Here is an 11,485-nt window from a genome sequence, read left to right as displayed (position 1 = left end):
ACGACCACCTGGGGCCCAAGGTACCCCGGCGTCTTTCTCTGGGAGGGCGGCTTGACGTCAAAGGAAAACATCGGTGGACACAGCCGACTGAGCGAGTTTACGACCGCCAGGTGTCAGAGCATATACAAATTTAACTTACACAAGACAGGAATGACATAAAATTATTATAACGAATTAGTAACCAGTTTAGCACTTGGCTACATAAACAAGAAATTCAACCAAAACGTTCGCTAAGGTGGAAAGAGCCTAGAAAGTTCTGTATAATTGCAACTCATTTCAGTAAAGAGTCTTTACCGTTTGAGATTTGCGTCAAAAAGATTCTAATTTACAATGAAGGGAGTGGAAGTTAACCAACCCGTCAGTATCCAGCCAGATCGAGAGTGTCTGTCACAACTCTTACTTACTCCCTTTGCCCCCAGCGGAGCACAGGCCATGGCCATCGACGACATTTCTCCATCTAAGGCTGTCCTTTTGGCCTCTGTCTAGCTGCTTGCTTCCCTGTCTCTTCAGCTCTGCCTCGGCGTCTCTCCAACAGCTACTTCTGGCCCTTCCCCTCTTCCTCTTCCTGTGACAACTCTACGTTAAAGCCGGCTTAAGCCTTAAAAACATGGAGGTTGGTGCGGCGTTGCCCAGGTCTTTGTAGTGGACCTGGTCCTCCTCACCGGACCACACGCCTGTCTTCTCCAGACGACCGTTGAAGTTGTATTCCGCGCAGGCGTCGAACCACCAGCCTCCCCCGAACCTCTGGGCGCAGTTGGAATCCACGGCGTTGTCGTTGTCGTTGTCGTAGGTGCTGAAAGGTTGACCGCTCATGTTTTGCAGATGGTCGTTGAGGTTTGTTTTCAGAAACGGCCCAAGACTGGCGGTGAACGTGATGTTCTCCGTGAGGCGGAAGTGATGGTAGTCCAGATAGTAACGGGCGTCCTTGTCAACAACCAAGTTGCATTGACGTTGAGGTCGTACTGCTTGGAGTTGGTGAAGATGTACAGGTTTTGCAGGCCCAGCCAGAAGTCCTTCCCGTCCTCTTCAAAGCCATCCACGTATTCCTGTGTCAAAAGCGGTTTTGGGTGTTATAATCATTAAGCATTCGACAGTTACTTTATACTTGAAAAACAGAAATTTTCGGTGTAAAGATTTTTTTTATTGGATCTATACCTGATACGTGACAAATCCCATGACGAAAAAATAAATAAATTAATGTGCACTCAATCGCTTGTTACTGTTATATATATTTGTAGTACTGTAATTAAGGCGTCTTTTTTGCGACATAGATATAGCCTTATCATTAATATTATTTGTTAAAATCCTACTTCTACTGCAGACACTTTATTTTCCTACCTTCCATGTTCTGTTGAAGTTACCGGGAGTAGACGAGCGGCGCTGTAACACCATCTTACCATTCCCCTGACACTAGACTTGAACGGGCTGTTCCATCAATCGTGCCTGCGCCAACAGCATCTCTTGATCACCGCTACCCAGACTGGGATAGTGTCCGGACAGTTTTGCCTCCTTGCAGTCTGCATCACATAGAAAAGGAATATGTCAGTGAAAAACTGAAAAAACTTTCAATATAGTGGAAATCCGACTTTAAGACCTCCAAAATGTCAAGAAGATCAGGCTTGAAACGGGAGGGAGTCTTAAAATTAAGATAAAATTATGTTCTGAGCATATTAACAGACATTAATAATAATAATTGTCAGTAAGTACTGGTGTCACATGACTGATGTGAACCAGTTGATTGGCTAATGGCGATGCGCTAAAACTGTTAGCGCACTCTTGGAGTGCGCTAACTTTTCCACAAAGCGTATTCTCCCGCCCTTTGCCTAAGCGAGACTGTACTCTCATCCTCAGAATTAATTAATGACATGTAGCTTATATTCTCCACAATACCAATGACCATAAATTTCCTGCTTCTCAATTAAAGCAGAAGTGGTTTTTTTCTGACAGATTGCATGTGCCTGTGCCACAGTTGCCACTGATCTAAAAATAGAACCCGCTGTGTCTAATTTTTCAGTTTCGACTTGCGAAGAATCTTCTCATAATTATGCCGTAGCTTATTATCCACATTACCAAATGGTGAGTTAGTATACAATTCCCAGCAGCTAACAGAAAACACAAGTGACAAAGTTATTCCGATAACGAACCAGCTAGATCAGCATTTACGTAGCAGACTAAATTACACTGAAATACGACTGCATCAGTTCAGTAAATGAATGGTTTCCGAATTATTATTTCAAGGCAAGAACAATCGGAATCGAAAACGTGTAGGGTTTAGAACGTCCGTACCATATATAAGACTTATTACCAGCCTGCCTCAAGCGTGCAGATTCAGTGCAACGTGACGAGCAATTTTTGTTTTTGGAATGCCGCAGTGCCGGTTCGATTGCCCTAGCCTAGCAGACGACATAAACCCCGCTCAGCAAACTAACATGTTGGGCATATGTGAACGAAAAAACGATGGGGATATAATACGTGTAGGGTTCAGAACATTCTTACCGTTCATATTTAGTACCAGACTCCCCGATGAGTGAAGATACCACACGAGAAACATGTCACATTTATTTTGAAAATTACTAACCGTCGACCTTGGGTTTGGCAATTCAAGGGGAGTCACTCTGCACAGTCAATCCGTCGAAGCTCGACTTAAGGTTTCGAATCGCAAATAACTAAGAACACAGTCCTTTCTCCGAGTTCAAATAGGTCTCTCTGAAAGATCATCACTATTTAGCTTAACGCTACACTGGAATTTACCAACACAACCATGATTACACACACACACACCGATACCTGGTAGGGTCATGCTCGTCTCCGCTAAGCAAGCGAACATTGTACCTTAATAAAGTATTTTCTTTAATTTTACCTAAAATCTATTTTCCAGATGTTTGTTGGTGAATTCGATTATTTTCATGGTGAGGTAGGTCATTGTGCCCTGCATCATGATCTCAAGCGTGTCATTTTCGTCTCAACTATTCATTACGCACACAACTACACTTCCACCTTGTCATAACTGTTGAAACCAGCTTTAATTAAGTTCGTTGAAGTTGTTGTCTGGAACCCAATTTTCAAACTTAAGTGCGTTCCTTTTCATGCAAGAGGCAGACTGTACATAAAACATGAGCCCGTGTCAAGAACACGGAATATAGCGTGTGACAAAATCACGGCCTATATTGGTGTTTTGTTTCTATGTGTAACTATGTGAGTGTTTTTGTGCCCCCTTCCCCTCAACCCTCAACCCTACCACGCCCTCCTCCTTTCTAATAAGTCGGTAAACACAGTGTGTCAACTGATTCCGGCTATATCGTTCGTTCACCGGAAAACAACTCTCAATATGGCAAAAGTGTCACGTGATAATCAACTTTGTCACGCACGGTGATCATAACAAAATGGCTACGGAGCGGACGATACTTTTTCCGTAACCAGTTGGGAGTGATGCAACAATATCACGGTCTTCTTCCCACAGCAGTCTCAACATTTGGACTTGTTTTGACCTTAGAACGATGTCTTTATCATAACTGTGAAGAACAGAACGGAGATCATTGTCGAAGTCGGCCATTCTACAATCACGTTCGTCTTTCGTCTTTTATCAAAAACATTAGCAAAAAACATATGGGAGATAACTCTGTATTCTTGTTTTGATAGATTTTGGCTTTTAGCTCCGTTTCTTTCCCTTTAATCCGCGTAGTAATTATCCATCCCGTCAGAGAGACATGAGCGATAGCGTGTACCGATGATTATCAGAATGGCTGAAGGCGTGCAAGTACAGAATGTATGATAAACAGAATAGGCTACCACAGGCTTGCTGTGTGATACCAGGTTTTATTCCCCCCTCTGCTTCTTTACCTCTGTGAACTTGTAGGACGAGTTATTTTTTTATAAACACCCAGCAACCAAACAAATAATCTCCCAGCAACAAGCCTGAATCCTCGATAGCTCATGGGTTGAGAAGCTGCAGTTTACACACACACACACACACACACACACCGCGCGCGCGCGCACTCATATGCACGAACGCCGTTCACACACGCATTTAAGAATTGTGCCTTTAATTTATCAAATCGAGGCGCGCCCATGAGATTAAAATGAGTAAAACATCAATAAAACCAACAGTCAAGTGACCAAATGAACATTCACAAGACACCACTGATTGCAGAGATTATCTAAAAGTACGAAGCATAGGAAAGAACAAAAAAAAGCTGGCAGGAAATTAAAAATGGTACGATCAAAAAACGCAGTATAAAAATAATCCTGCAACTAAAATATCATATCTGAATAGTTAAACGATCATTTTGCGAAGGTAGCGATCATATCTGAGATTAACTTCAGAATTTAAAAAATAGTTGCCATTCAAAGCACATACTGAATCCACTCCTTATTGCACAAGTTACTGAACCAGGGTTTTGTGCACAGTGCATTTGCACACAGACGCTGGTACTGCTGGATCAAATGGAGCGGGAAAAGTTCAAATAAGCTACACCAGTGAGATGTAAATCCCTGACATATATATGTACACTCTTTACATGAACGCTTGGTACTGCTGAATCTAATGGAGAGGAAAAAGTTCAAATAAGCTACACAAGTGATATGTAAATCCCTAACACATAGATGTTCACTCTTTACATAAACGCCTGGTACTAATGGATCAAATGGAGAGGAAAAAATTCAAATAAGCTACAGCAGTGATATGTAAATCCCTGACATATATATGTACACTCTTTACATAAACGCTTGGTACTGCTGGATCTAATGGAGAGGGAAAAGTTCAAATAAGCTACACAAGTGATATGTAAATCCCTAACATATATATGTTCCCTCTTTACATAAACGCTTGGTACTGTTGGATCTAATGGAGAGGAAAACCGGCACGGTTGGCCTAGTGGTAAGGCGTCCGCCCCGTGATCGGGAGGTCGTGGGTTCGAACCCCGGCCGGGTCATACCTAAGACTTTAAAATTGGCAATCTAGTGGCTGCTCCGCCTGGCGTCTGGCATTATGGGGTTAGTGCTAGGACTGGTTGGTCCGGTGTCAGAATAATGTGACTGCATGGGTGAGACATGAAGCCTGTGCTGCGACTTCTGTCTTGTGTGTGGCGCACGTTATATGTCAAAGCAGCACCGCCCTGATATGGCCCTTCGTGGTCGGCTGGGCGTTAAGCAAACAAACAAACAAACAAATGGAGAGGAAAAAATTCAAATAAGCTACACCAGCGATATGTAAATTCCTAACATATATATGTACACTCTTTACATAAACGCTTGGTACTGTTGGATCTAATGGAGAGGACAAAATTCAAATAAACTACACCTGCGATATGTAAATTCCTAACATATATATGTACACTCTTTACATAAACGCTTGGTACTGTTGGATCTAATGGAGAGGAAAACATTCAAATAAGCTACACCAGTGATATGATTGTAAATCCCTGATATTTAAACAGAGATAACGTTCACAGCCACCATAATGTACGCCCATATCTATTCTCTCATGTTCTCTCAAAACCACTTGAAAACATATTAATACACATCTCATTTTACTTTCATAGTTATATGTAACTCCATTCTGACCAATCAGAATTAAAAACATATCATTCTCCCCAAACTGCTCTTAATTGGGGAAGATCCTTGGTTATATTGTACAAATTATATTTACTTCTGAGCTGGTATTTTTATTTTTATTTTTTCATTTACTGTCCCAAGGCATTTGATTCACCATACTCTGCTTTTCTAGACCACACACACAGTGTAGCATTGGAAACGAAACACCATTACCTTCCGAGACCTTTTTGAAACAACAGATGAGTATATGCGAACGAAAACGCTTCTCGCTTTCAGATAGTACAATGTGGTATTCAAAAAGGTTATGTTATTTCTACAAGTTTGTTTCGTGTTTACATCAATGACTTACAATTACACATCCAAAATCTTAGTCAACTTCGTCAAGTGGCAGTCACGAAACTATCCATTCAGCAAAAAGTTCCCACTCTACACAAAAACCAGCTAGGTCATATATTGTTTAACGTGCGCGGATCCTAAACGGATTGATGACGATTTTCTGGACAGTTTACAACGCAAGAAAGTTAATATGTATATGAGGCCGAGCACAATAATTTTTGTGAAAGATACACAAATGACCAAAAAAAGCACTGATTCTACCATCCTCTCTCAAAACCCCGCGAGTTTTCAGCTCAGAGATCCGCAGTGCTGCAGCTTGGAAAACTCTCAGTCGAATATTAAGGTAATGGAATCTTCAGCCTGAGAGACATGGAGATAGGTGCGTTGTTCCCCAGCTCTGTGTAGTGCACCTCCTCTTCCTTACCGGACCACACCCCTGTCGTCATCGGACGTCCGTTGGCGTTCAGCTCCGAGCAGGCGTCGAACCACCAGCCTCCTCCGAACCTCTCGCCGCAGTTGGAACCCACGGCGTTGTCGTTGTCGTTGTCGTAGGTGCTGAAAGGTTTGCCGCTCATGTTCTGCAGAGGTCGACCATTGAGACTTGGGTTTTCTACATACGCTCCCAGACTGGCGGTGTAAGTAATGTTTTCCGTGATACGAAAGTCCTTGTAGATGGAGAAGAAGTATGTGCCGTTGTTGAGGGTAAAGTAGAAGACGAGGTCGTACTGTCTGGCGTTGGTGAACAGGTACAGGTTCCGCAGTCCCATCCAGAAGTCCTGACCCACATCTCCGAAGCCGTCGACGTACTCCTGTAAGCAAAACACCAGCTGTGTTAATTTTTGGAACGGCTTATTCAGGAACCAACAACACATTCACAAGAACTTCTACCTAACGACCTTTTTTTGTTATATAGTGGACATACACGAGACATACAGGACACATATGATTGATGCTGTGACTTATATTAAAATATACCGGCACGGTTGGCCTAGTGGTAAGGCGTCCGCCCCGTGATCGGGAGGTCGTGGGTTTGAACCCCGGCCGGGTCATACCTAAGACTTTAAAATTGGCAATCTAGTGGCTGCTCCGCCTGGCGTCTGGCATTATGGGGTTAGTGCTAGGACTGGTTGGTCCGGTGTCAGAATAATGTGACTGGGTGAGACATGAAGCCTGTGCTGCGACTTCTGTCTTGTGTGTGGCGCACGTTATATGTCAAAGCAGCACCGCCCTGATATGGCCCTTCGTGGTCGGCTGGGCGTTAAGCAAACAAACATCCCCATTGCTACGACCACTTTGGGGACACTCTAAGATAAATCAGAGCATCAATTATTTGTATCATCTGTTGTGTCTCTTGTTTGTCTACGTCTACTTAAAAGGCTGTCAGGTCGAGGTTTTTGTGAATGTTTTGTTTTGTCTTGATTTAAACGTTCAAAAAATCTAACTTTCCTTGGGGTTTTTTCTTGATTTGAAACGTTAGCACTCAACCTGTTTCGGAGTTTTACGCAATCATGTGTCAAGAACAGGTCGCTGTTTCTAATGAATGTTGATATACTCTCTCTCTCTCTTTCTCTCTCTCTCTCTCTCTCTCTCTCTCTCTCTCTCTCTCTCTCTCTCTTCCTCTCTCTTCCCCCTCTCTCTCTCCCTGTGTGTGTGTGTGTGTGTGTGTGTGTGTGTGTGTGTGTGTGTGTGTGTGTGTGTGTCTCGCTCTCTCTCCTTCTCTCTCTCTCTCTTTTTCTCTCTCTCTCTTTCTCTCTCTTTCTCTCTCTCTTTCTCTCTCTCTCTCTCTCTCTCTCTCTCTCTCTCTCTCTCTCTCTCTCTCTCTCTCTCTCTCTCTCTCTCTCTCTCTCTCTCAGAGATTGTGTTTTGATGTTCTTCAGCACTAATTTTACTTTGACTGATTTGTATACTTATTAGGTTCCAACATGCTACTTTCAATCCTCCTGTTAAATTTACATTAGAATTTCGAAGAAAGGTTTCGAACCCTCAGATTTGAAATAAATAGGACGCGACCTTTCGTGTTTTCTTATATATATAACCATGTTATGTCCCAAATAGACTAGTTCTGGGGACAGGAAAACACAATTAGCATGGCGTGTTTTGAGGGTGTGGCATAAAATAATCGCGGAAAAGGCTGCCTACTTCATCGGTTATTTACCTGCCAGGTTCTGTTGAAGTCAATGGAAGGCGACACCCGGCGCTGTATAATGGTGTTAGCATTTTCCTGGCACCTGACTTGCACCGGCTGTTCCATCGAGCGTGGCTGCGCCCATAGCACAGCTTGGTCACCGCTACCGAGACTGGGATAGTGTCTGGACATCTTCCCCTCATAGCAGTCTGTAAATAGACAGGAACATTGATACCTCTTGTAACAGCTTTATCTCGTTCTTTGGCCCACCCGAGTAATCAGTGAGTCACAGGAACCAGCAATGTTCGTCTTTAGGAGTGATCTATACTATTCCAACTTCAACCCCAAATTGCATAGCTTTCAAAGACTTACACGGGTTGGTTGATTATGAAATGCCGTTAATATTTTACAGAAAAACTTACTGCCGTTACGGGGGTCCTGATTTGGCCTAAATGGTCCGCTGGACCCAAAAAGCAACAGCTAACTAACTAACTAACCGTGGTTACGTGGTTCATAATGTGGTTTTCATTCGAACTTACAGGAAACTTACCCATGGTACAGAAGAACACAAAGTTACTACAGTGGAACCTCTCTTTTAAGACCCCCCCCCCAATTTAAGACTTCCTCCATTTTAAGACCCTGTTTTCTTAGACTTACTTATTCACATCCTCTGTAAATTTGCCCCCAATTTAAGACTACCTCCTTTTTAAGACCTGATTTTGTCCGATTTGTGGAGGTCTTAAAAGGGGGGTTCCACTGTATCAGTCGGATTTGACAGCATACTTTATCACGGTTCTGTAGTACAAAATGTAGTTAACATCAACTCTCACCTTCCATCACCCTCTGGCACCTGTCCCCGACGTAACCATGGTAACACTGGCAGCTGACGCCGTCTTCCTTCACATCCCCACCATTAAGACACACAGTGACTGTCATCTGCAAAATGCACGTTTCTTTTTAGGCCAAAAAAAAAAGTCTGTTTACGGTAACATAGGCAACAAAAATTGGGTCGGTAGGTCGGGATTTTTTTTTTCTCCAAAAAAACATATTTTTAAGTTATTTTGCCAAAAAACAAAGACTTCTTTTTTTTTTCTTTTTTTTTCCCCCAAATGCCAAAAGTCTAGGGTCGCGCGAAAAAATAGGGTCGGTCGGGATACTGTAAACAGGCTATATATATATACAGGGGCGGATCTGGGTTTTGAAAGGGGGGGTGCAAAGTTCTTTATTTTTTTTTTTTTGTATCTTATCAGCGAAGGCGCGTAGCGCCGAATCGATGGCGCGAAGCGCCGAGCATGCTAGGGGGGTCCGGGGGCATGCCCCCCCGGAATTTTTTTTTAAAAAGGAAGCAAAATTGTGCAATCTGGTGCAATCTGAGCGTGTAAAGTGCTATTTTCAGGTGATACATTTTTCTTCTTTTTTTTTTCTTCTTTTTTTTTTTTTTTTTTTTGTCCCGCTGGGGGGGGGGGGGGTGCAATTGCACCCATTGCACCCCCCCCCCCCAGATCCGCCCCTGTATATATATATATTTTTTTTTTTGCCTTAGCAACCGCTCTACTGACCGCCACTGAGCGTTGAAAAGTGTATGTTAAAATGTCAGATGAAAGAACAAGATTTCGTCTTTTATGTGTCTTGTGGTAATGCGTCTTTCACTTGCCTATGAATACAAAAACACATATCAATCATTTATTAATAACATTAAATATACAACATTGGCATGAACTATTAAAAACAAAGCTTCATTGGAACAGATAGTCCTTGTTCAAATGTGCAAGCTACACTCACTTTCTTGTAGGTCTGAAGTAGGAGCGAACAACTTCCAAGAATGAGTTGTGTTACAAATATACACGCCTATGACATTGGAATATACGAGAGAAGCTGCAGTACTACTTTGCTAGCTCCTCTTTTAAGGTAAGCCGTTATGGTGCGTTTCCCCAAAAGCCGATGTCTTGAACGTGGTGTGCATTTGAAGATGGTAAAGGTGCTTTCACAATGACTGGGACATATAATCGGTTTTAAAATTCTAATGTGTGTGCTTGAAATCAGTTCTGAAAGCATGTTTGATGAAAATGTATGTTTGATGAAAACAGTATTTCACCGTTCACGGCTTGGGCAACCCACATTACTTACCGTGAGGTTGGCTTCCCCCTTGGTCATCATCATCCAGTCTCCCTTCACGTCGCACAGGTCAGACTTCCAGTGGTGATGGTAGAACAGACACACACCTTGCTGCTCAGAGTACGCCAGCATCTCACACTTCTCCATGTTTACGCAAGACCTTCCGCAGTTTAACAGACTTTGTGACGTCACGTCACGTGCTATCTCCGCGCCATCTACCGGTCGGCAGTTGTGGGTTGCGTTACTTCCGGTGACGATGAAAATGCTTTCTTGAAAGACAGACTGTGTTGCTTCAAAAACAGATATCCAGATCGCAAGGCACAGAAGGAGATGACAGTGGTACAGTTTCATGACGAAGAATATCAGCAGTATGTGTGTTGCCTGTTGGTGTTCCTCTAAAATGTCTCAAACACTGGTTCATGCAGACCTTCCAGTGAATACTCTGCAAGCTTGGTGTCCAAAAGTAACTCTCCCCGTCAACAGTTAGCCAAGAAGATACCTTCCCTTGAATGTGAAGTAAGACTCACGGAATGAAACTAATTTGTAAGTCAAAATTAATGCATTTTTGTGTGATATTGTTTCAGTAAGAAAATCTTGACATTAGTCTCTCCGTTCTGAACGTATTTCATATGGCAGTAGCTCCCTCGAAATGGAGACACAAAAATTGGTTGCTACCCGATATAGCGCAGTCCTTGATATTGTGCAAGTCTGTTGCTGGGCGACGACTTTCTAAACCGTGGTTAGGTAGTTTTCTGGGGGTGTCTCTAGGGTTTCCGAACCTTGCGTGGTGTCAAATGTTTTACCATAGCCCGCAGTATGCATTCTTCATGCATTCTTAATGTTGCAACATAGTGGTCCCATTCACGTGACAGGCATCGGTTATTTCTTCCTCGTCGTGTGTGTGTGTGTGTGTGTGTGTGTGTGTGTGTGTTTGTGTGTGTGTGTGTAACTGTGTGCTGGGTGCGTTCGCACGTGCGTTCTTGTTGTTGCTATGGTGGCGTTGTTAGTTGGTTTTTGTTTATTTAAAACACCGACCTCTCAGCATGTTATCCTTGGTGTATTTCTCTGGGTGAAGAGCAAAAGAATCTCGAATTTATGAGAGAGACAAAGAATAGGTTGACTGTTTTTCTAGGCCACTTCAATCATTAATATTTTACCCGAACGATACTGACTAACAAAAACAAAAAAGAACTAAAAACAGTCATTGACTCTGAAACAAACGGAACTGGCAGATAGCACTACTTCAGTGAACTTATTTGTTCAGTCTCAAGTCGTGTTTCACGGTTGTCTGGGTTATGTGCTTGAAAAGGTACAGGCTGGTTTGCAAGTTTTATCATTTTCTGTGCCTATTGTACG

At 42.8% G+C, this 11,485-nt stretch overlaps 2 protein-coding genes across 2 annotated transcripts; both read right to left on the bottom strand.

The window, feature by feature from the left end:
- Nucleotides 1-815: 815 nt before the first annotated feature.
- On the bottom strand, nucleotides 816-1,529 carry LOC138953497 (fibrinogen-like protein 1). The gene is made up of 2 exons (XM_070325336.1): nucleotides 1,339-1,529; nucleotides 816-1,046 (listed from the first exon to the last, which is right to left on the bottom strand). Exons 1-2 carry the CDS (start codon nucleotides 1,390-1,392, stop codon nucleotides 843-845), a joined length of 258 nt encoding a protein of 85 aa, XP_070181437.1. The 5' UTR covers nucleotides 1,393-1,529; the 3' UTR covers nucleotides 816-842.
- Nucleotides 1,530-4,062: 2,533 nt separating this feature from the next.
- Nucleotides 4,063-10,276, bottom strand: LOC138953311 (angiopoietin-related protein 1-like). The gene is made up of 4 exons (XM_070325111.1): nucleotides 10,142-10,276; nucleotides 8,845-8,950; nucleotides 8,045-8,223; nucleotides 4,063-6,698 (listed from the first exon to the last, which is right to left on the bottom strand). The coding sequence occupies exons 1-4, from the start codon at nucleotides 10,274-10,276 to the stop codon at nucleotides 6,228-6,230; spliced, it is 891 nt and encodes a 296-aa protein (XP_070181212.1). The 3' UTR covers nucleotides 4,063-6,227.
- Between the last annotated feature and the right edge of the window lie 1,209 nt (nucleotides 10,277-11,485).

This window comes from Littorina saxatilis, linkage group LG17, assembly GCF_037325665.1.
Source record: "Littorina saxatilis isolate snail1 linkage group LG17, US_GU_Lsax_2.0, whole genome shotgun sequence".
In the NCBI taxonomy this organism is placed as follows: Eukaryota; Metazoa; Mollusca; class Gastropoda; order Littorinimorpha; family Littorinidae; genus Littorina; species Littorina saxatilis.
The sequence above is the reverse complement of the archived record's forward strand: the minus strand, read 5'-3'. Positions and strand labels throughout refer to the sequence as shown.